At 47.9% G+C, this 23709-nt stretch overlaps 1 protein-coding gene across 5 annotated transcripts in view; it reads left to right on the plus strand.

Annotated features, from left to right (window-relative positions):
* The window catches only part of UCKL1 (uridine-cytidine kinase 1 like 1), a 62308-nt gene that overhangs the window by 32843 nt on the left and 5756 nt on the right, over window positions 1–23709 (plus strand). For 3 of the 5 annotated variants that reach the window (XM_033153765.1, XM_033153763.1, XM_033153766.1), the window contains exons 4-11: window positions 505–675; window positions 5413–5484; window positions 7936–8125; window positions 9690–9751; window positions 17479–17498; window positions 20598–20696; window positions 21115–21208; window positions 22462–22524. In XM_033153765.1, coding sequence (XP_033009656.1) covers window positions 505–675; window positions 5413–5484; window positions 7936–8125; window positions 9690–9751; window positions 17479–17498; window positions 20598–20696; window positions 21115–21208; window positions 22462–22524 — 771 coding nt within the window. Of the gene's footprint in view, window positions 1–504; window positions 676–5412; window positions 5485–7935; window positions 8126–9689; window positions 9752–13178; window positions 13196–17478; window positions 17499–20597; window positions 20697–21114; window positions 21209–22461; window positions 22525–23709 lie in introns of all 5 variants that reach the window. The other 2 variants (XM_033153764.1, XM_033153768.1) reach the window with 1 other exon arrangement.

Here is a 23709-nt window from a genome sequence, read left to right on the forward strand (position 1 = left end):
AGGCGAGCACTCCTCCTGTAAGCACTTAGTTCCCTTCGCCTCTCTGTCCTGAGCCTCTGCAGCTCAGGAGAGGCTGGTGGGTTACTGGACCCAGGGGCCGCCTCAGCTTCCTCTGAAGAGGCTGGGAGTGGAGCACCTGCAGGCAATGGGTCCTCCCTCCCATCAGGAGCCTGAGCAGACTCCGCTGATGCCTGCACCTGGGGATCCAGCACAGGTGGGGATCCTTCAGGCTCAAGCCCTGGCCCCGGCTCAGCTGGTTCTGGAGGCGGGGACTGCTGTGCAGGCTGGGATCCCTCAGGTTCAGCATCTGAGTCTGACTCCCAGGCCATCACAGAGAGTGTAGAGATTCAGGGAACAGGAAGCACCTGTAGGCCTGTCTTGTAACGGAACCACACCAAAAGAAGAGGTCCTTTTCCAAGGGCCTCCCTGATTTCCCACCCTGCCCTGCCTGTCCTCCCCACGGCTGCCCTTCGGAGGGTGACCCCCTCTCTCTTTCTCCGTCAGGTCCTGACTAAGGAGCAGCAGCAGCAGGCATCCAGCAACGATTTCAACTTCGACCACCCCGACGCCTTCGACTTCGACCTGATCATTTCCACCCTGAAGAAACTCAAGCAAGGCAAAAGCGTCAAGATTCCCATTTACGACTTCACTACCCACAGCCGCAAGAAAGAATGGGTGAGCCACGCTTCAGATGGTCTTTCAAGGGTTATTATATATGCCTTAGGGGCGTGGGTGGCGCTGTGGGTTAAACCACTGAGCCCAGAGCTGGCCGATCAGAAGGTCGGTGGTTCGAATCCCCGCAACGGGGTGAGCTCCCGTTGCTCGGTCCCAGCTCCTGCCCACCTAACAGTTCGAAAGCACATCAAAGTGCAAATAGATAAATAGGTACCACTCCAGCGGGAAAGCGGCTTAGTCATGCTGGCCACATGACCCGGAAGTTGTATGCCGGCTCCCTCAACCAGTAAAGTGAGATGAGTGCCGCAACCCCAGAGTAGTCAGCGACTGGACCTAATGGTCATGGGTCCCTTTACCTTATATATATGCCTTGTGGGGTATTTTGCTTCCATCCGCTTGCAATCGAAATTCCTGGGGGAGAGGAGGCTTAAGGTCTTGTCCTCTTCCTTGGGGCAGTGGAATAAAACTTGCTTGCAAGCGATGCCAATGGTTGGTCAAAGGGAATTGTGGGGAATCAAGGTGGGGGTGCCACCCAGCTGGGGGGGCACTCTTGCCTCCCCGCCCCACTATTGGTAAGTTCCTCACCCCTGAAAGAATCACCAAAATACACTTCCTTCCCATTTTTATCATTCTATCCTTCCCAATGTGTGCAGTGAAAATTGGGGAGAGGGGGGAGCATGCCGGCTCAGCTGTAGAATTTTATTTATTTATTAACACTTTTCTATCCCACCTGCCCTCCCAACAGGGATTCGAACTCTCATCTCCCAAGTCTTTTTTTCCAATAAAGTGGAACCTTGGTTCTAGAACGCCTGGGTACTTGAACATTTCGTCTCCTGTAAGATGAAAAACCGGGAGTAAGTGTTCCGGTTTTCGCACATTTTTCGGAAGCCGAAGTCCGATGCCGCTGTCGGCTATTGTTTCCGGGGCGCCTGTGCCAATTGGAAGCTGTGCCTTGGTTTCCGGACGTTTTGGGAGTCGAACGGACTTCCGGAACAGATTACGTTCGAGAGCCAAGTTACCACTGTACTCTAAACCACTACGCCACACAGAATACCCCAGACACGTAACAGAACGGATGGGTTTGGGACTTCTCCAATCATTCTTCAGTGGATCTCGGGCGTGGGTGTAACAGAGGTTTTACTCGTAGAGTACAAAACTCCCCCTGACCCATGAGATTGGATCCTGCGCCACAGTGGTATTTTTATACGGAATATTTTAGCTGTTTAAATGTGTTCCTTTGCTGCTACACGCTTTTGTTCGTTTGACAGGATTTCTTCCCTTCCCTTCACTGTAAGGTCCCCGGTTGGGTTGCAACAATAGAATCGCGCAATAAGAAAAACAATTTTGCGCTGCTGTACGCCACTTAAATATTTGTTAAAATAGTAAGTGGTCTACAAATACTTCAGATAAACTACATGTACACTCACACTCAGCTGTATATGGATAGGAGGGTGCTTGCAAACATTTGTGAGAAACTGTGCCCTTTATTATTATTATTAATAATAATAAGAAGAAGAGTTTGGATTTGATATCCCGCTTTTCACTACCCGAAGGAGTCTCAAAGCGGCTCACATTCTCCTTTCCCTTCCTCCCCCACAACAAACACTCTGTGAGGTGAGTGGGGCTGAGAGACTTCAGAGAAGTGTGACTAGCCCAAGGTCACCCAGAAGCTGCATGTGGAGGAGCGGAGACGCGAACCCGGTTCACCAGATTACGAGTCTACCACTCTTAACCACTACACCAAACTGGCTCTAATAATAATAATAATAATAATAATAATAATAATAATAATAATAATGTATTAATACACACACAAACATACTTGGGCACTTGGCAAAGGGGAGGTGCTGGTGGTTGGCACCCTGTTGCATAGGGCAGGGATAGGGAGCTTATGGGGCTGTCCAGGGGCTTTTGGACTCCCAATAAACAAATGAAATCCAAGTTCTAGAGATGAACTTAATATATTTCCTCGACACATGCATGCAAGAACTTAAACCGGTCGATATCAAAGTGCAATCTATGACTGATAGCCAACTGAGCATGCAATCGTAGCTGAGTAATCTTTTATGGTTTTATGCATACCGTATTGACCCGAATATAAGCTGCACCTTTAAAATTCAAAGGGGAGGGGGAGAGAAGAGAAAAATAGACAATACCCGAATATAAGCCGCTCCCTTAAAATTCCCCAGGATCTCACACCCGTTCCGTTTTACCGTATGTCTGTTTCAGCCGCGATATCAAGAAAGCCAATTTTTGTAATCTTCTACCTAAATATTATTGCAGTCTTGTCATTTTTGTGCCGCGCTTCCCAAATCACATCTTACATTTTATTATTTCCCCAATTGTTACATCTTAACTTTTATTTTTTGTTTTCATAATTGTAAGTGTTTACTCAAATCCTGCTAGTGAGTCCACTTCTTTACAGTATTTCTGTAAGTACAACAGATTACAAAATTAAAGTAGGGTAAAACAGGCAGGAGAAATAAATATTTAAAGAACCAGAAGGAGAAGATGAGGGACGTCAGGGGACGGGGTGGGATGGGATGGGTGGAATATAAAGTTGTTGTTTTTTTAAATCATGTTTATTAGAGTTTCCAATACAACAGAATCACATGAAACATTCCAAATTACACTCCAAATTATTTAATCCAATTATCAATAAAAAAAAGAAAAATTCCAAATCTACCGAATTATTATTTTAATTTTATTTAGGGGCTTCCCATGCTTCAAATTCTGGAGGTATTTATCAATTGTCCTTTGTTTTCGTGTTCCAATATTTTCGGGTGGAATATAAAGTTGTAAAATTCAATAAAAACTATTTTGAAAAAGGAAGAGGAGAAAGCCAATGTTTGTAAGGCCGCGAATTTAAACTTTTCACGGTCGGAATTTGGAAAGAAAACTGCAGCTTATATTCGGGGCAATAAGGTAAAGTTGGATGGCTTTACATTTGGAGCGCAGCTCTTGTGATCGGCGTGTTTCAAGCCTTTGGACAAGAACACCTTTGTTCGTGTGAGATAACACGCTGCTCTTTGCAAGGAAAAGTTGTAAAAGCCACAGAAGGTCATTCCGCTTTGATTGCATATTCTTTTGGCGGTCAGCCTGGAGTCAATTAGTTGCTATTACAAAGTAAAATCTAAATAAAACATTCTTTCCAGTAGCACCTTAGAGACCAGCTAAGTTTGTTCTTAGTTGGTCTCTAAGGTGCTACTGGAAAGAATTTTTTTATTTTGTTTGGACTATGGCAGACCAACACGGCTACCCACCTGTAAAAGTAAAATCTGGAAGTTTTTACCGCCGTTTCGGGTCCGAGGCTTCTTGTTGAGGGGGAGGTCCTCTCCTTGCGCCGGGTCTCCCCCCTCTATCGCTTGACGGTGGAGAAAGGGGGGTCCCTCTGTGACGCTGCTGGAACCACTTCAAATCAGGGTCACCCCCTGAGCTTTTTTGGGGGGGACACGTAGCCTCCGCGTCGCCCCCAAAACCCCTTCAACAACCGCTCTTGCTCCGGAGAGCCGACAGGGCGCACCTGTCCCGGTCGCGGTAAAAACCGGAAGTCCGCAGAAATATATATTCCTATGTTCATACGTGCCTTGACTCCTCCACACTTTTCTCTGTACTTAGCGTCCGGCTGGGGATCGCAGGCTCCAGGTTTGGTTTGGCTGCTGGCAAGGGTTGAGAGCCCAGCAACATCTAGGGAAGCTGCAGCCTTCCTCCCATCCCTCGCATGAAACCTGATCTCACCAAAGGCACTTACTTCCCTTTGACAGCTCTCCTAATAATGATGACGATGCTGATGATTTTATTATTTCTTTACTGGGTTGCCCTGTCCATACTGGGTGGCCTCCAGCACGATATAAAAACATAACAAAGCATCAAACATTGAAAACTTCCCTAAACTGGGCTTCCTTCATTGGTTTTCAAAAATGCATATATAAGGTAAAGGGACCCCTGACCATTAGGTCCAGTCGTGTCCGACTCTGGGGTTGTGGCGCTCATCTCGCTTTACTGGCCGAGGGAGCCAGTGTACAGCTTCTGGGTCATGTGGCCAGCATGACTAAGCCGCTTCTGGCGAACCAGAGCAGCGCACGGAAACGCCGTTTACCTTCCCACCGAAGTGGTACCTATTTATCTACTTGCACTTTGATGTGCTTTCGAACTGCTAGGTGGGCAGGAGCTGGAACCGAGCAACGGGAGCTCACCCCATCGCGGGGATTTGAACTGCCAACCTTCTGATCGGCAAGCCCTAGGCTCTGTGGTTTAGACCACAGCGCCCCCGCGTCCCTGCCAAAATGCATATATACTTTATCTGTTTGGCATCCAATGGGAAGGCTCCTGCCGCTCTTCTTTTCTATCTCTTCCTTGCCTGCAAGCATTTCCATGCCTGTTTAAAAATCCAATATTTCTTACGAGCGAACCTCCGCTCTCCCCCTTTGAAGCTCCTTGCCCCCTCCTTCCCCTTTCCCTTCTCTTTGTATTCGGAGTAGAAGTGGCTCCCGGGCCGCTGTTGCTTCTTGCGAGGGAGAGGGCTGAGGTGGAAGGGATGCCTCCGTTGGGCAAACACAGCAGGCAGAGTGCCAGATGTGCTCAGCTGGCGAATTTGAACCAGCTTGCCCTCCTCTCCTTTCCAGCAAGCACTGGTGACCCACCTGAGGAGGACGGTTTCCCCCCTCCTTTCAAAGCCACGTTTTGTTTCGTTTTGCTTGTTTATCCGGTCTTCACGCCGTGCCTCTCTCTTTCCAGAAAACGCTCTACGGCGCCAACGTGATCATTTTCGAAGGCATCATGGCGTTTGCAGACAAGGAACTCCTGAAGGTATGGCAGGGTCCCTGGTGTTTCAGAACTTGCCCATTAACCCTGTTTTTGTTTTTATAGATAATTTTATTTGCAAAGAAGGTGAAGGCCCTTGCCAGTGCTCAAGATGCTCCTCTTTTTTATTTATATATAGAAGTCACGTAAAATAAAATTGGGGGACAGAGGACTCCTTTTAGGGGAGGGTCTGTTTCTTCTCTTTATAATGTCCCTGATTCCAATCGTTTCCAGATTTCAATGCTCACGTAGCAGGGGGTGGGGAAGATTTCTCTCTGCTCAAGACCTCAAAGATCTGCTGCTGCCGGTCAGAGTTGTCAGGGCAGAGCTAGGTGGACAAATGGTCTGACCAGGGGCACAAAGTGTGTCTTCCCACAAAGAGTGACCACAGGCAGAATGAGTGTCCTGCAGCTCCCTAAGGATTATTATTATTATTATTATTATTATTATTATTATTATTTCAATTTATATACTGCCCCTTTATTAAAAGATCACAGGGTGGTGTCCAACATTTAAAACACAATTTAATTCTAATAATAACAATAACAATAATAATAATAAACAATAAAACGATCACAGGAAAAATTGTAATGTATCCCGGACTTTCCCTTAATGGTCTGTTTCACAGTCGGGGAATCTTGGGGCAACAGTGACCTCCAGTGGCCAGCTGGGGGATTGTCAGCAGAGACGCATCTGCACTAGAGAGAGGGGAGTGGGTGGTTTTTGGCTGATACTCTTGCTTAAAAGAAAAATCTGTGAATGGAGAAAGTCTTGGCACTTCCTGCCCACAGTCCAAGAGCTGCATGGTGGGCTCCACTTTCACAAGCAAGGTTTCTCAGCTCCCCTGCTGCTGAGCACCTCAAACTCTCTCATGACGTGGAGTTTGCAATGTTCTTAAGGCCGTCTTTGATGGATTCTGAGCATTATCCACTAACTGGCCATCTTTAGCCATCTCATAGAATCATAGAGCTGTTGGACAGTGGAATTTGCTGCCAAGGAGTATGGTGGAGTCTCCTTCTATGGAGGTCTTTAAGCGGAGGCTTGACAGCCATCTGTCAGGAATGCTTTGATGGTGTTTCCTGCTTGGCAGGGGGTTGGACTGGATGGCCCTTGTGGTCTCTTCCAACTCTATGATTCTATGAGTAATACCCCTCCCCACCCTCTCACTATATTTAAGGGTCTGGTGACTTCTGTTTCAGTGTATCTGAAGAAGTGTGCATGCACATGAAAGCTCATACCAAGAACAAACTTAGTTGGTCTCTAAGGTACTACTGGAAGGAATTCTTTTTATTTTGTTTTGTTTTATTTAGGCCCATTTCTCACCGGGCTGGGCTGTGCCACTTCAGGGCACAAGGGGTAAACAAACACTATTCATTCTTTCTCTGTGCAAACAAAAATTTAAAAATAAAACAACAAAATCCTCCTAGACACGGGTGGCGCTGTGGTCTAAACCACAGAGCCTAGGGCTTGCCGATCAGAAGGTCGGCGGTTCGAATCCCCGCGACGGGGTGAGCTCCCGTTGCTCAGTCCCTGCTCCTGCCAACCTAGCAGTTCGAAAGCACGTCAAAGTGCAAGTAGATAAATAGGTACTGCTCTGGTGGGAAGGTAAACAGCATTTCGGTGCGCTGCTGTGGTTTGCCAGAAGCGGCTTAGTCATGCTGGCCATATGACCCGGAAGCTGTACGCCTGCTCCCTCGGCCAGTAAAGCAAGATGAGCACTGCAACCCCAGAGTCGTCCGCGACTGGACCTAATGGTCAGGGGTCCCTTTACCTTTACTTAGAAAGCTAGCATGTCAGAGAAAAGGCTGGATTGAAATCTTCTCCCTGGTTTCTTGTTCTGAGTCGCGGTGGGATAGATATGGAGGAGACTTATGTCGCATGAGCCCTGCCACTTCAATCCTCAGTGATGCAGTCCAGAATTCAACCATCTGTTTCTCCTCTCCCCCCTCCCAAAGGAGGCAGGGTCCTGGGGGGGCAGCCAACAGTGGGCTAAAATCCTGCTCTAGCCCTTTACACATAGATCCTACTGTGCACCATGCTAAAAAAAATGCAACATTCATGCATGCAAAATTTGCGTCATGCAAAAATTCAGTTGTCCAAATGTAAAGAATTATGTCCAAACCTTGTTATACACGCCGAAGATTCAGATATCCAAATATCCAGCGTTTGCCCATGTTTTTTTTTAATAAAAAGTTTAATGTGTTATTATGTTTTAATATATGTTGGAATCTGCCCAACATATATAAGCTATATTTTTTTAAGGAAATTCGCAAAATAAAAATAAAAATCAACACTTCCAATATGGACTGCCATACAGCTGGGTTTATCCTGGACATTTCAAGCAATTTTATTTTCAAGCCATGTAGAGACGGAGGGAGGGTTAGGATTCCCTGGGAACACATTGTGTTCAGTAAGTGGAATATCTGCGAGAGCATCCTCTCCTCTCCCTCCTTCCAGCTTCTAGACATGAAGATATTCGTCGACACGGACTCCGACATCCGCCTGGTCCGGCGCCTCCGCAGGGACATTGGCGAGCGCGGCAGGGACATTGAGGGCGTCATCAAGCAGTACAACAAGTTTGTCAAGCCGGCCTTCGACCAGTACATCCAGCCTACCATGCGGCTGGCGGACATTGTCGTCCCTCGGGGTAGGTGCCCCCTCTCTGGTCTCGCCTGGCGGGACAACAGCTCATCCAGTGGTTAAATTCTGCGTGTTTTGGGCACAGAATAAGGTTCTCCATGTCTGTGAGACGTGTTGGGTATGGTGAGCCTCAGGGCCCACCCAAGACATTTTGGCACCTGAGGCGAACCACAAAATGGCGCCTCTTTCCCACCAGGGAAGAAGGGGTGGGTGGAGAGCTACGTTAGGGACAAGGGGGCTTCCAGCATATACTGGGCAGCTTCCAGCATATACAGAAACATAATGGAATTGTAGAGCTGGAAGGGACCCCGGGGGTCATCTAGTCCAGCCAACGTGGGTCTCGAACCCATGGCCCTGAGATTAAGAGTCTCCTGCTCCACCGACTGAGAAAAAGACGGCAACTGTGCAAGGCAGCGTTCCTTCCAGCTGCATCAGACTAAATGTCATGGACTGGGACAGCTTGGAGAGCTCATTCGGTAGAGCACGAGACTCTCAATCTCAGGGCTGTGGGTTCGAGCCCCACATTGGGTGAAATATTCCTGCACTGCAGGGGGTTGGAATAGATGACCCTCAGGGTCCCTTCAAACTCTACACAATTCTGTGATTCTATAAAAGCCTTCAGTCCCAGTCGGTTGGAGCTGATGGGAGTTGTCATCCAAAACAGCCAGCTGTCAATTCACTTGCTTACCGGTTGACTGTGTTCTGCTGCCCTCTAGTGGCTTTCCCGGGCCATAGCTGTTAGGAAACAGGTATGTTGGTCCTGAATGGGGTAACTGTGCCCCTGAAGGACCAGGAGTGCAGCCTTGGAATCATTTTGGACTCACAGCTGTCCATGGAGGCGCAGGTCAATTCTGTGTCCAGGGTAGCTGTTTACCAGCTCCATCTGGTATGCAAGCTGAGACCCTACCTTCCTGTGGATTGTCTCACCAGAGTGGTGCATACTCTGGTTATCTCCCGCTTGGACTACTGCAATGCACTCTACGTGGGGCTACCTTTGAAGGTGACCTGAAAACTGCAGGTAATCCAGAATGCGGCAGCTAGACTGGTGACTGGGAGCGGCCGCCGAGACCACACAACACCGGTCTTGAAAGACCTACATTGACCCCCAGTACGTTTCTGAGCACAATTCAAAGTGTTGGTGCTGACCTTTAAAGCCCTAAACGGCCTCAAAGGCCCAGTATACCTGAAGGAGCATCTCCACCCCCATCGTTCAGCCCGGACACTGAGGTCCAGCTCTGAGGGCCTTCTGGCGGTTCCCTCACAGTGAGAAGCAAGGTTACATGGAAACTGGCAGAGGGCCTTCTCGGTGGTGGCGCCCGCCCTGTGGAACGCCCTCCCATCAGATGTCAAAGAGATAAACAACTATCTGACTTTTAGAAGACATCTGAAGGTGGCCCTGTTTAGGGAAACTTTTAATATCTGAAGGACTATTGTATTTTAATATTTTGTTGGGAGCCGCCCAGAGTGGCTGGGGAAACCCAGCCAGATGGGTGGGAAATAAATAAATAAATAAATAAATAAATAAATAAATAAATTATTATCCACATTTCTCTCTCTCTCATCCGCTCCAGGCAGTGGGAACACCGTAGCCATCGATCTGATCGTGCAGCATGTCCACAGCCAGCTGGAAGAGGTAAGAATTGCTGTGGGACAGAGCAGGAGGAAGGGCTGCCCACTGGTTGTGCCGGTTCTGAGTCATGTGGCCAGCTTGACTAAGCAGTTTCTGGCAAACCAAGAGCAGCGCACGGAAACACCGTTTTACCTTCCCGCCACAGTGGAACCTATTTATCTACTTGCACTGGCATGCTTTCGAACTGCTAGGTTGGCAGGAGCAGGGACCGAGCAATGGGAGCTCACCCCGTCGCGGGGATTCGAACCGCCGACCTTCCGATCGACAAGCCCAAGGCTCAGTGGTTTAACCCACAGCGCCACCCGCGTCCCCCCCTTCCATTTAGGGACCAGCAAAAAGGATCTGTCATCTAGAAAACTACCAAGGAGGTACCCAAGAGCCTCTGCCCACCTCTGAGATGCATATGTAGGCGGCAAGTTAATTTTTGCCTTGTCTGAGAAGTTTCTTGGGACCAGCCCCGAATGACTGGGGGGAGGAGGGGGGGGCAAAAGGCACCAAAGATGGGGCAGGTCTCCGGAACTCACTTGCAAACTAACTGCATGAAATCCTCTGTTGCCACCGGGTTGTCATTTTGGGTATTTGGATGTGTTTATTCCAACCGCTCGTCTCCATTTTCTGTGTTATTTCTTAAAAAGCTGTTTGCTTGTCCAGTTTTTTTGCTCAGTTTGCAGCTCTTGCCGGGCGAGGAGAAGATTTCAACTCATTGGGGGGAGAAGGGGGCAGTTTGCAATAAATATGCAACTTGGGGCCAAATTTTTGAAAGGTGCTCTCAGCTGATTGCACTGCAATTTTTAAAAACCTTAATTTTTAATTCAAGGACTAAACCATACTAGTGTGTGTGTGGGGGGGGGATATGACAAAACAATTTGGGAAGAGCCACTCGCCCTGTCTCCCATGCCCAGGAGGGCACAGCTTCTGTTCTAACATACCTGTGGCGCTCAACTGCACCCCCTAAAAAAGCCTCCCCCCAGCATGGGGCCTTCCAGATGTTTTTGAACTACAACTCCCAGTGCACGCAACAGCCAGGGATGATGGGAGTTATAGTTCAAAAAATCTAGAGGCCAACAGCTTCAGGAAGGCTGCTCGAAAACCACTCGCTTTTCTTCTTCAGAGATAATATTTATGCAAACGTCTGTGTGCAAAGCGCATTTTCGTACCTGCTGCCGGCTTGTGGAAACACCGCAAAGCAGTTTAAAGGAAAACACCAGGAATCCAGTTTAAACACTGGCAGAATTTAAACAAAGAGCATGAAAGAACCAGGAAGTGCAGGCTTAAAGCCTTCAGTGCTGAATTTCAAAGAGTGAAATAAAAACTGTGTTGAAACAAAATAGAAAATTCTTTCCAGTAGCACCTTAGAGACCAACTGAGTTTGTTCTTGGTATGAGCTTTTGTGTGCATGCACACTTCTTCAGATACACTGAAACAGAAGTCACCAGACCCTTAAATATAGTGAGGGAGTGGGGAGGGGTATTACTCAGAAGGGTGGTGGGAATGGGGGATCAGCTGATAGGTGTGGAAAACCTGTTGACGACTCTTAATGGTTGCAATTAGTCTTGCAGGGAAAGGCAAGGGGTGAGATGGCTAAAGATAGCTTTGTTATGTATAATGAGATAAGAATCCAGTGTCTTTGTTCAGACCAGGTTTCTCCATGGTTTTAAGTTTGGTGATTAGTTGCAAATCAGCCACATCTCTTTCCAGTCTATTTCTGAAATTTCTTTGTATTAAGACAGCTACTTTGAGATCTTTTATAGAATGTCCTCGGAGACTGAAGTGTTCTCCTACTGGTTTCTCTGTCTTGTGATTCCTGATATCAGATTTATGTCCATTTATCCTTTGGCATAGGGTTTGGCCTGTTTGTCCAATATAGAGAGCTGAAGGGCACTGTTGGCATTTGATTGCATACACAATGTTAGAAGATGAGCAATTAAATAGTCCTGAGATGGTATGTTTGATGTTGTTGGGGCCAGTAATGGTGTTGTCCGGGTTTATGTGGCAGCAAAGTTGGCATCTGGGTTTATTGCAGGCTCTGGTACCAGTGTCCATGTTGAGTCCTGTTGTTGTATTATTGTGGGTGAGTAGTTGTTTAAGAATGGGTGGCTGTCTGTAGGCGATGAAAGGTCTTCCTCCCAGAGCTTGAGAAAGAGAACTGTCATTGTCTAGGAGAAGTTGTAGATCTCTGATGATGCGTTGTACTGTTTTAATTTGGGAGTTGTATGTGATTACTAGTGGTGTTCCGTTATTTTCTTTTTTGGGTCTGTCTTGCAGCAAGTTCTCTCTGGGTATCAGTCTGGCTCTGTTGATCTGTTGTTTAACTTTCTCAGGTGGATGTTTTAGTTCTAAAAAGGTTTGCTGTAGATCTCTTAGGTCTTTCCAGTAGCACCTTAGAGACCAACTGAGTTTGTTCTTGGTATAAGCTTTCGTGTGCATGCACACTTCTTCAGATACCATGAAAGCTTATACCAAGAACAAACTCAGTTGGTCTCTAAGGTGACTATGGCAGACCAACACGGCTACCTACCTGTAACTGGATCTCTTAGGTGAGAGTCTATTAGGTGAGGGTCTATTTTCTATTTTGTTTCGACTATGGCAGACCAACACGGCTACCCACCTGTAACAAAAACCGTGTTGTTTTTTTCTGCCTGCCTGACAGTCACCAGGGATGGGGCCAGAGGGTGCCACCTGGGGGGCTGCCACCTAGGCAGATGTGATGGGTTCTGAAGCTGAACGGCAGGCTGACATTTCCAGTGGCTTCAGCTGACTTGAGATGTCTTTGTTTGGTCATAGGTCCATGGGCTTGCACATCATGTGGGTGTTCAGAGCGAGCATTCCACGGATCCCTGCCACATGCGCCATTCAGACTGTGCGCACACACACACACACACCAATCTCTCCCTCCTCACAGTTATTTTTAAACGCTAATTTTAAATTCAAGGGCTAAATCATACCAGGCAATGCCGAAGCCGTTCCTACCAGTTTGGGGTTCAGGCGCATTATTTCCCTTCTGTTTTCTCCCCGCCACACACACTTAAAAAACAACAACAAATCAGTCTCGCAGTGACACCGTACGAAAAATTAGATTTGAGCGAAATCCTAAACTCGATTAAATATGTATGCAACATTGGAGGGGGGGGGGAACCTGCCAGACTTGGTGGTATTTGGGAAACTTAGTTGCTCGGTTAGTTGCGGCCGCTTTGCAAAGCTGCCCCCTGCCCCCCAAGAGAGCTGCCCCCTGAGCAATGCTGAAATCGCAACGGGTGCTTTTTAATAATAATAATAATAATAGAGATGCTAACTGCTCCAAGTGCTGTGAATCCCGGGAAAACATGTCTCCCTGTGTTTTTATTTCCCCTTTTGCCTCTTAACGCCCTGCTGGTGTTTCCACTGTTTTAATACGGGGGTTTGCTCGGTGTTCTTTGTGTTGCCGCTGCAGAGAGAACTCAGCGTCAGGTAAGGGCTCCTCCTAACTGTCTCCCTCTCCGTGTGTCCTCCTTTTTTCTGTCTGCAAGGACAAGAATGCATCTTAATAACCGGTGCTGCTAAACCAACTGCTTGCTGAGGCTGCGTGTGTGTGTGCGTATGTGTGTGCGTGCATATTTGTGTGTTTAAACAAACAAATTCCTGCAGAATGGTCACCGGATACATGCACAGAGATCTGATGGGCCATCACTTATCCGTGTTATCATAGAATCATAGAGCTGGGAGGAAACCTGAGCTCATCTAGACCAACCCCCCCCCCCCCGCAATCCAGGGATATGCAGCTGTGCCCTTCCGGGGATCGTTGCCCCCTGTCCCTGCACGACAAGACCCTCAGGTTCACAGCTGTCAACCCTCCCTGCTCTTCCCCACTGCTATAATAAGGGAATTTCCCGCAAAAAAGGGAAAAGGTTGACAGCTATGCCAGGTTCCGTGTTGAAGTCCTCTTGCAGCCCACTTGGTAAGAATGTTTGGTCAGCCATGTGTCTGAGATACATTTTCTTTAAGCGTACTGCATGCAGTAAAATCGATACCTTCCTTCCATAACCTCTCCCATTCTTCTAACTGAGAGCCAGCGTGGTGTAGTGGTTAAAAGTGGTAGACTCGTAATCTGGTGAACTGGGTTCGCGTCTCCTCTCCTCCACATGCAGCTGCTGGATGACCTTGGGCTAGTCACACTTCTCTGAAGTCTCTCAGTCCCACTCACCTCACAGAGTCTTTGTTGTGGGGGAGGAAGGGAAAGGAGAATGTTGAGACTCCTTCGGGTAGTGATAAAGCGGGGTATCAAATCCAGACTCTTCTTCTTCTTCTTCTTCTTCTTCTTCTTCTTCTTCGCACCTGGCTTGTCCCAGCCAGCCTCCCAAAACAGAAAGGAGTCTTTTCAGGGGAGAATCGGGGCGCACGGGTAATAATAATAATAATAATAATAATAATAATAATAATAATAATAATTTATTATCTATACCCTGCCCATCTGCCTGGGTTTCCCCAGCCACTCTGGGTGGCTCCCAACAGAATATTATAAACATGATAAAAAATCAAACATTAAAAACTTCCCTAAACAGGGCTGCCTTCAGATGTCTTCTAAAAGTCAGAGGGTTGTTTATTTCCTTGACATCTGATGGGAGGGCGTTCCACAGGGCAGGCGCCACCACCAAGAAAGCCCTCTGCCTGGTTCCCTGCAACCTCACTTCTCCCAATGAGGGAACTGCCAGGAAGGCCCTCGGAGCTGGACCTCAGTTTCTTGGCTGAACAATAGGGGTGGAGATGTTCCTTCATACAGGACCGAGGCCGTTTGGGGCTTTCAAGGTCAGCACCAACACTTTGAATTGTGCCCGGAAACGTACTGGGAACCAATGTAGGTCTTTCAGGACCGGTGTTATATGGTCCTAGCAGCCACTCCCAGTCACCGGTCTAGCTGCCACAATCTGGATTAGTTGCAGTTTCCGGGTCACCTTTGTAAAAGAAAAATCCCAGGTGTGGAACTGCCCAGCCACCTGGCCCTTAGGGATAAGCCCACTGGTTTCTGCGGAGTTAAATAAAAGAAGTCCAGCCACTGGAGCAAGGACAAGACAGGGTTTATTGCGCAATAGGTTACAGTCAAAACTGCACACCCAGAGCAGCGTTAAAAGAACTTTTAAAAACTCCTATCATATCCCAGAATACAGTTTGGAAACATCATTACTACATCATCACTGCATCACTAAAGGGGAGGGTTATACATGATTGACATATAGGAAAAACAAGATTAGCATATGGGGGAAACAGAGCAATATCAGGGAGATAGCCCTGGGCCAATGTGAATTGGTGTTAAGTATTGGCAAGGATACCTTGAGCACTTATCTGGGAGAGAACAATGGGATTCTGGTTGAGGGATATTAGCCTGAAGCACCCAGAGATTACCTGCTGAGGCATTTCCCTGTGTAAGTGGTCTCTCGCCTACTGGATCATGGCAGAGAGATGGGTCCCCTTAAGGGCATCACTCCATACTCCAAATGAGTTTACTCAGGAGGAGACTTTGCTTAGGTGACCCCCCCATAATTTCCGTAACACCTTCAAAGGTAGCCCCACGTAGAGCGCATTGCAGTAGTCCAAGTTTGGGGCTTCAGCTTGCTCCGACAAACATGGGAAGCTGTACTGAGTCAGACCAACGGTCCTTCCAACTCAGCACTGCCTATGCCAGCTAGCAACAACCCTCGAGAGTTTCAGTCAGGGGTCTTTCTCAGCCCCCCATGGAGACATGGCTGGGGTTGAATTTGGGACCTTCCATTGAGCGATGTGTCCCCCCCCAGCCCTGCCTGACACCCTCCCCTCTTTCAGTCCCCCCCCCCCAATCTCTCCACAAACCTGAGCCTGCAGCCACCCATTGGCCATTTGATGCTATTTGAGTTACCAGAACATCTCCGGTCCTGATGAAGAATAGAATTGGGGGTGGGTGGGGGGGGGGGAGAGAGAGAGAGCAGTTACAAAGCGTTTAAATAATTGGAGCCCAGCCAAATAGAAGAGACAACTTCTTTTTCTGGTTTCTCCACACATACATTTTTTTCCTGTATGGCTGGAAATGATTTTTGGAAGAAGAAGAAGTTTTTAGGAAACAGCGTTCCAGAAATAGATCCCTCCGCGTGGATCTGGCACGCCTTTCCTCAGCTCCGAGCCTTGATCCCCTCAAGGCACCCTCCTTATGGGCGTCTTGGGGGGGGCACAATAGCCCCCACATCTTGGAAATGTCAAGCCACTTCAAGGCTGCCCTCCTCCCCGTTTGAAAAACCTCGGCTGGGCTCCGCTCCTTCCTCTGTCTCCTCGCTTTTTCTCTTGTCTGCTTCCTGTTTGATTCTGCGAGAGTGCAATGAAAGGAGCCGGCGGGGACATTTTTCACCCTGCCTGCTTTTTTTTGTGCGGATTTGTGTGTGTCTTTTGAGCTGGTCACCCGGCCTTTTTGAAGCGTTTTTGTTCTCAGGGGAGGAAGGCTGAAGAGGAGGAGGAGGAGGAGGAGAGGCAGAAGAATTGGTTTCCAAATGTGATACTTTATTTTATTTTTTTTAAAGATGAACAAGGAAAGGAAAAAGACACACACTAAAAAAAGACACCATCCGTTTAAGGCTGCTTATCAATTTTTTCCACTACCGGTCAGACACAGCTAAGAGGGGGCAGGAAGCGCCGCGTACCTGTGTAAAATTCAGGGGTGAAAGGAGGGAGAGGCAGAGCCTCCTCTGCAAAGAAAGGCGACCGCTTTAGACGTGATAGAAGTTCTTAAAATAACGCACGGAAAGAGGAAAGGCTTTCTCCCTCTCTCTTAACGCCAGACCTCGGCCTCCAATAAAGCTGCGTGTTGGAAGAGTCAGGGCAGATAAAAGAAAGCGTTTCTTCGCACAAGTAAACTGTGGTACTCCCTGCCACAGGAGGGCAGTGATGGCCACCAACTTGGATGGCGTTAAGGACGGACAGATTTATGGAGGAGGGGGTGTGTTGGTGGCTACAAGCCATGGTGGCTGTGTTCCGTCTCCAATGCTTGTGAGAAACAGTTACTGGGGAACACAGGAGGGGGAGAGGGCTAGAAACCTGGCTTGCTGGTTTCCCACAGGCATCTGGTTGGCCACTTTTGAGAACAGGGTGCTGGACTAGATGGGCCACCGGCCTGATCCTGCAGACTCTTCTTGGGTTCTTAACATTCTTTCCGTTTTAACAAGCTTGCTACCGGGTTATTTAATAAAGCAGACCTCCAAAGGCGATGTCATTTTGTCGATAATGGCCCTGAGTCGCCGAGAAGGCGCTTGATACACTCGAGAGGTTCTCACGGGGGAATTCCTGGAGTTACAGCTTCTCCCATCATTACGACTCTTGCAGAAGTTGGCATCTCTGCCCTGTGCGATCCTTCAGAGGCTGTGCCAGAAAACACCCTGTGAGACTTAAGTTGGTGTGGGACTTAAGTTGGTAAGGACCAGCCTGAGGGCCACATGACAACCTCCAAGGGGCCGCATGAAACTGACTCCATGCCAAAGCTAGGCGTTCCTATTCCTCTCCACCCAGCCATACGAATGACTTTGTTACAGGTCAAGGATTCTGCATCCAGGCAAAAGAGACGCAGGATGCTTTTCCGGGGCAAATTCCCCCCCCTTTTAAATTAAGTGCTCTTATTTCCCTGCTTTATTTTCTCTTCCCCCCCCCCCTCTTTGGTTATCCGTGTGTCTCTCTCTCTGTGTGGTTGTCTGTTACCTGCTTGGCTCATCCCTGAACCACAACTCCCGTCTGATGAACAGAGGAAACTCCGCTGGGATATGTGAGGATCAAATTGCACCCTCCAACTTATTCCCCCCTTTTTTTCTTTTGGTTTGGTTTGAACACTAAATCGAGTGTCGAGCTTTTGCTGAGGTCTAGGCTTGCATGATGGGGAGTCTACTGCGTGGGTCGGCCTGCCCCCTTTAGCGAGGGTATTTTTTAAAAAAAATTAAGAAAGTTATATACCTCCCCCCAACTAAAAGCCACTGGGAGGTTTATAGGATAATGAGCAACTTAACATACCAGAGCTGGGGGGGAGGGGATGTCCAGTGGTACCCAGGATACAAGGCATGGGGGCGAAATTCAGTCTGGGTCACATGTCAATGCAAACCCATCCCAATTTGCACTTCCCCAAACAATCTATGAACGGACGTCCTTTGAACTGCTCCCAATTTTGCCACGCAGTTTTGCGTTACCCACCCACCCCCAGGAGGGTGTATTATTATTATTATTATTATTATTATTATTATTATTATTTGCTAATTTCCTTCTAAACAACCATCTCAGGGCGACGTACAACAAAGGCAATTAAGAACAGTTGAGAACACAAAAACAGCAGAAAAACAACAAAAAAACAGCAGAAAAACAACAACAAAACAAAACAGTCTGGAGCAATCAACCAGCTGTCGCTCATTAAGCTGAATCAAGCCCCCCCCCCCAAGCTGTTTTATGACTGTTTTGTCCCAATGCAATCGGCATTGGGACCATGGCATGGAGGGAGGGAGTATTTCACAGAATCATTGACATGTGATATTATTGGAAGGGATCCTGAGCACCATCCAGTCTAACCCCTCGCAATGGAGGAATAAACTTTTAAACTCCCTGCCCCCTTTTACTATGGTCCCAATAAATACCCCCCCCCAACAGTTACTTGTTCTGGAAGGGAAGCTTCTGTTGGCTTCTATTGGGGATTTAAAAAAAATAAAAATCGGGTGCAGCATTGAGGGATAAACTGTTCCTCTACTTCCCAATGCAGTCCCAATGCAGATCAGGGTCTCCCGCCATTGCTATTTTAAAAATCCTTTTGTAGAAACAAATTCACACACACACACACACACATACACACACACACGCACGCATGCATATAAGTAATGAAGGAGTTGACAACCTGGCGCCCGTGGGCACAGGGGCACCCTTGAGATATTCCGCCGGAACCCTTGAAAAGTGCATAGATCTGAGGCTGTTTCTGGCTCCTTGCTAAGCATTTGTATAGCCCCGTACCATCTCCCTGACTCCTGGTTAACCCACTTCCGTTCGATTGGCTTGCGGTTGGTTCTCTGTGTGTTTGCGTGTGCACCTCTTTCTTCCAGACCCCAAATTGGCAAGGCGCAATCCTTTAACCGGCTTCTTTTTTGCATGTGCGTGTTTTAGTGTTCCCCCTTTCCCCCGCTCGCCCCAAATTAAGGCTCGCGTGTGTGATTCCGCAAGTGGAAAGGATCTCCACGAGGCCCTTTGTCCATCCTAACCAACCACACAGACACGGGGGACACAAAAAGCCTGGCGTTAAACAGATAAAGGGTGTCCTAATTAGAACCTCCTTCCTCTTCCTTCTCCAAGCTGCTAGCTAGGCTGGCGGCAGCTCCTCGAAACCACCAGTTTGTCATTCAGATGTGTCTCATCCTGACCCCTTTATTCCACCAACGGCTAAGGAAGCTGGGCCCCAGTTTTCATTTTGGCAATGAAGCTTTGTCCTTCGCCCCAGACAGAACTCCACCCCTTAGGCTGCTTTTGAAAAGCTTGTTATCTGTGTGTCTGTCTGTCATCCATCCATCTATCTAATTTATACCCCACACTTCGTCCCAAAGGATGACCCCACAGTCGGAGGCAGCAATGCTTCTGAAACCCAGTTGCTGGAAACGAAAGGAGGGGAGAGTCGGTCCTGTGTTCGGATCCTGCTTGCAGGTTTCCCGCAGGCATCTGGCTGGCCACTGTGAGATCAGGATGATGGACCAGATGGGCCCTGGGCCTGATCCGGCAGTCTCTTCTTGGTTCCGCCCTGCCCAACCTCCGGTGTCAAGTTCAGCCACGGCTCCAAGCTAAGCGCTGCTGATAACTTACGCAAGGGAGGTGGCCGGGAGTGAGATTTGTGGGGAGGATATATTATTTAATGATGTCCTTCCTAACTTGCGCTAGCAAGTTCCATATTCTAGCAGAGTTCCAAACATCCCCACTTTTTAAATTACACGGCAATCAGCTTGTTGCGGACTCATCGGAGTCTTACTGTTAAAGATTCCTTCCTGGTAAAAATCCCTTCTAATCCCTCCTAAAAAGAATAAACACAAGAATCTGATTAACGTTAATATAAATGTAGTTTACTCACAGATTTATTCAGGTTCACAGACATGTCCCTAAAGGCAGGCTTAGGTTACATAACGACTAGAAGTTATTCCCAAGTTACTGCGATTAATAATAATAATAATAATAATAATTTTTTATTTATACCCTGCCCTTCCCAGCCAAAAACCGGGCTCAGGGCGGCTAACACTAATTAAAATCACAGCAAAAACATAAACACAATCAATTTAAAATAACAGATTAAAATACAAATTTTAATACAAATTTAAAAATTCAATATTAAAACTGCAGTCTCATTTTCAAATTACCCACCAATAAAAGAATGAAGCATAAATATCAAACAGAAACCAACCCAAAGGCCAGGTGGAACAGCTCCGTCTTGCGGGCCCTGCGGAAAGATGCCAAATCCCGCAGGGCCCTGGTCTCTTGTAATAGACTGTTCCACCAAGTCGGGGCCAATACTGAGAAGGCCCTGGCCTGATTAGGCACAAAGCAACATACAAAATGGAAAACACACACTGATCAGAACAGGAAGTCTTCTCCTGAGTGGTACAAAACATCCCCTAACATGTCCACTGTAGGAATGTTGTACTGGACTGCAGTTTTACATCCCACAAGATTCCCTTCCCCATTGAGCCTGTCTATGGGGCGTTTTAGCCATGGCGAATGGTCTGTGTTGTTTGTTCGGATGAGGAAAACAGTGGGGTCTTTGGGGTGGCTTCTCTTCTCTGGCTGGGGGAGCAAGCAGCACTTCCCCCAAGAAGCCTTTAACTTGACTTTAATTCTCCTCTTTTTTCTTCTTCAGGGCAGCACTGGCCTCGGCCCACCAATGCCACCCTCTCCCCAAGACTCTGAGTGTGCTGAAGAGCACCCCGCAAGTGAAAGGCATGCACACAATCATCCGGTGAGTTGGGTGCCTTGTTGTAAGTTCTTTTCAGCACCACGGAGAGCTCCTGGCGAGCCGCTTACTCCGTTGAGTGCAGGAAGTAAACTGTTACCTGCTGAGCATCTGCCTCCAGAACCGCCCCCCCCTTCCTGTGCTCTGCCACACAAGTTACAAGAAAGGAGAGTTTGACAAAACATCAGGAAGAACTTTCTGAAAGTAAGAGCAGTTTGACAGGGGAACAGTCTCCCTCGGGAGGTGGTGGACTCCCCTTCCTTGGAGGCTTTTAAGCAGAGGTTGGATGGCCATCTGTCATGGATGCTTTAGCTGAGATTCCTGCATTGCAGGGGGTTGGGCTAGATGACCCTCGGGTCCCTTCCAACTCTTATAATTCTATGAACTTAATGCCTTCCTTCTCTCCTCTTTGTTACCCTTTCAGGGACAAGGAGACAAGTCGGGATGAGTTTATCTTCTACTCCAAACGGCTGATGCGTCTCCTGATTGAGCATGCACTGTCCTTTCTGCCTTTCCAGGTAGGCTGATCAAAGCGTTCTTCCAAACCATGGGTAGGCAAACTAAGGCCCGGAGGCCGGATCCGGCCCAATCGCCTTCTTAATCCAGCCCACAGACGGTCCGGGAATCAGCCTGTTTTTACATGAGTAGAATGTGTGCTTTTATTTAAAATGCATCTCTGGGTTATTTGTGGGGCCTGCCTGGTGTTTTTACATGAGTAGAATATGTGCTTTTTATTTAAAATGCATCTCTGGGTTATTTGTGGGGCATAGGAATTCGTTCATTTCCCCCCAAAAAAATATAGTCCAGCCCCCCACAAGGTCTGAGGGACAGTGGACCGGCCTCCTGCTGAAAAGGTTTGCTGACCCCTGTTCCAAACCATGGCTGAGCTGAAAGGGATCAGGACTCTTTTGAAAGAGGATCCGGTCACTTTGGGTGATTTGTCGCAGCATCCTTGGGAGGGAGCAGGCAGTGTGCTCATTTTGCATCCTCTTGATTGGTTGGGATCACCCATGTGGCCTCTGTAGGAGGTATTGCCCTCGCTCAAAATGGCGCCCATCTGCCCTTAAGTAACAGGTGATGGCCGCCAAATCTGATTCTATTGCAATGTTGCCTCCGGTGCATAATCTCCAATGGCTTGGGATCACTTGAGTGTAATACAGAGAGGAAATGACTGATTTGGCACCAGATTGCGAGGCTGGGGGGGGGGTGATTTGTGAACAGCATCAAACAGCTATGAGAAAACCAGAGTTGGGGGGCTTTCGGGGAGTGAGGTTTGCCCCACCTGAAATCATGGATTTCAAGCTAGAAGGTGGACCTGGAAAATGTTCCGTTCAGCCCTAAATCTAAGAAGAAAAATTTGAGGGAAGGCGATGCCACAAAAGGAGTGGCGTTCAAGTCCAGAGATGAGTTTTCTTCTCTCGCTGAACACAGTTTAAAGAAGCAATATCAGGCTAAACTTAATTATGCCCCCAAAGTGACCTTCCTTGCTCATAAAATCCTCTGGAACCTCACCCCCTCTCTCTGCACCCTTTTTGTGGCCTGGGGAGAGAGCTGGATAGAAATGGTTTCAGGGATCGGCGCTTGCATTCTGCCCTAAAAAAACCTAGATTTGCAGCCTGCATAAGTTGTTTTTTTTTTTTTAATGCACACGTCTGTTTGTTTTGCGTAATTTATTCTGCATTTCTGCCACTGACGAGCTCCGTACTCTGTCACTTGGGCTCTGTCCCTGCCCAAATTCCATATTAATTCCTGTGTGCCGTTGCCTTTCCAGACCTGCACAGTTCAGACCCCCCAAGGACATGACTACGAAGGCCGAAACTACAGTGGGAAGCAAGTAAGTGTCGCCAGCAGATGATTCTTGAAGCAGAGTCCGGAGAAAGCTGGGGGTGTATAAAACCTGCTCCTGTTTTGATTCATAGTTCCAGCTTTCTGCATGTGGCACCTTCTATTTGGGACAAATCTTAACTCTCTCTTTTTGCATTGCGGTGTTTTGAGGGGATATTGGACTCACAGCTGTCCATGGAGGCGCAGGTTAATTCTGTGTCCAGGGTGGCTGTCTACCAGCTCCATCTGGTACGCAGGCTGAGACCCTACCTGCCCGCAGACCGTCTCGCCAGAGTGGTGCATGCTCTGGTTATCTCCCGCTTGGACTACTGCAATGTGCTCCACCTTTGAAGGTGACCCGGAAACTACAACTAATCCAGAATGCAGCAGCTGGACTGGTGACTGGGAGTGGCCGCCGGGACCACATAACACCGGTCCTGAGAGATCTACATTGGCTCCCAGTACGTTTCTGAGCACAACTCAAAGTGTTGGTGCTGACCTTTAAAGCCCTAAACGGCCTCGGTCCTGTATACCTGAAGGAGCGTCTCCACCCCCATCGTTCAGCCTGGACACTGAGGTCCAGCGTCGAGGGCCTTCTGGCAGTTCCCTCCCTGCGAGAAGCCAAGTTATAGAGAACCAGGCAGAGGGCCTTCTCGGTAGTGGCGCCCGCCCTGTGGAACGCCCTCCCATCAGAGGTCAAAGAGATAAACAACTACCTGACATTTAGAAAATATCTGAAGGCAGCCCTGTTTAGGGAAGTTTTTTATCTGCGACAGTTTAATGTATTTTAATATTTGTTGGGAGCTGCCCAGAGTGGATGGGCGGGGGTACAAGTAATAAATAATAATAACAATAACAACAATAATAATAATAAACTACTGAATGTGCAGATATAGGAACCCAGGGGTCACTAATGTGACACCGACAGGTGCCGGAGTGACTGCCAGGACGGCACCTGTCAAAGGCTTCAGCAAATATAAGAATAATAAATCCCTGAACAAATCCACACTATACCAGAGGGTGAAGTGTACACTGACAATTTTCGCCAGGGATCATGGGACTGCCATTTCCTCTGCCTCCCAACTCAATGTACCAATCTTGCCGGCAGGAAATGACTGCCCTAGGGAAATTGTGTTTGCCCTGCAGCCTGATTTCCACTTAACAACTGGATGGAAAGGGCTCTCCTGTCTCTCAC

This window comes from Lacerta agilis, chromosome 6 (assembly GCF_009819535.1).
Source record: "Lacerta agilis isolate rLacAgi1 chromosome 6, rLacAgi1.pri, whole genome shotgun sequence".
NCBI classification, from domain to species: Eukaryota; Metazoa; Chordata; class Lepidosauria; order Squamata; family Lacertidae; genus Lacerta; species Lacerta agilis.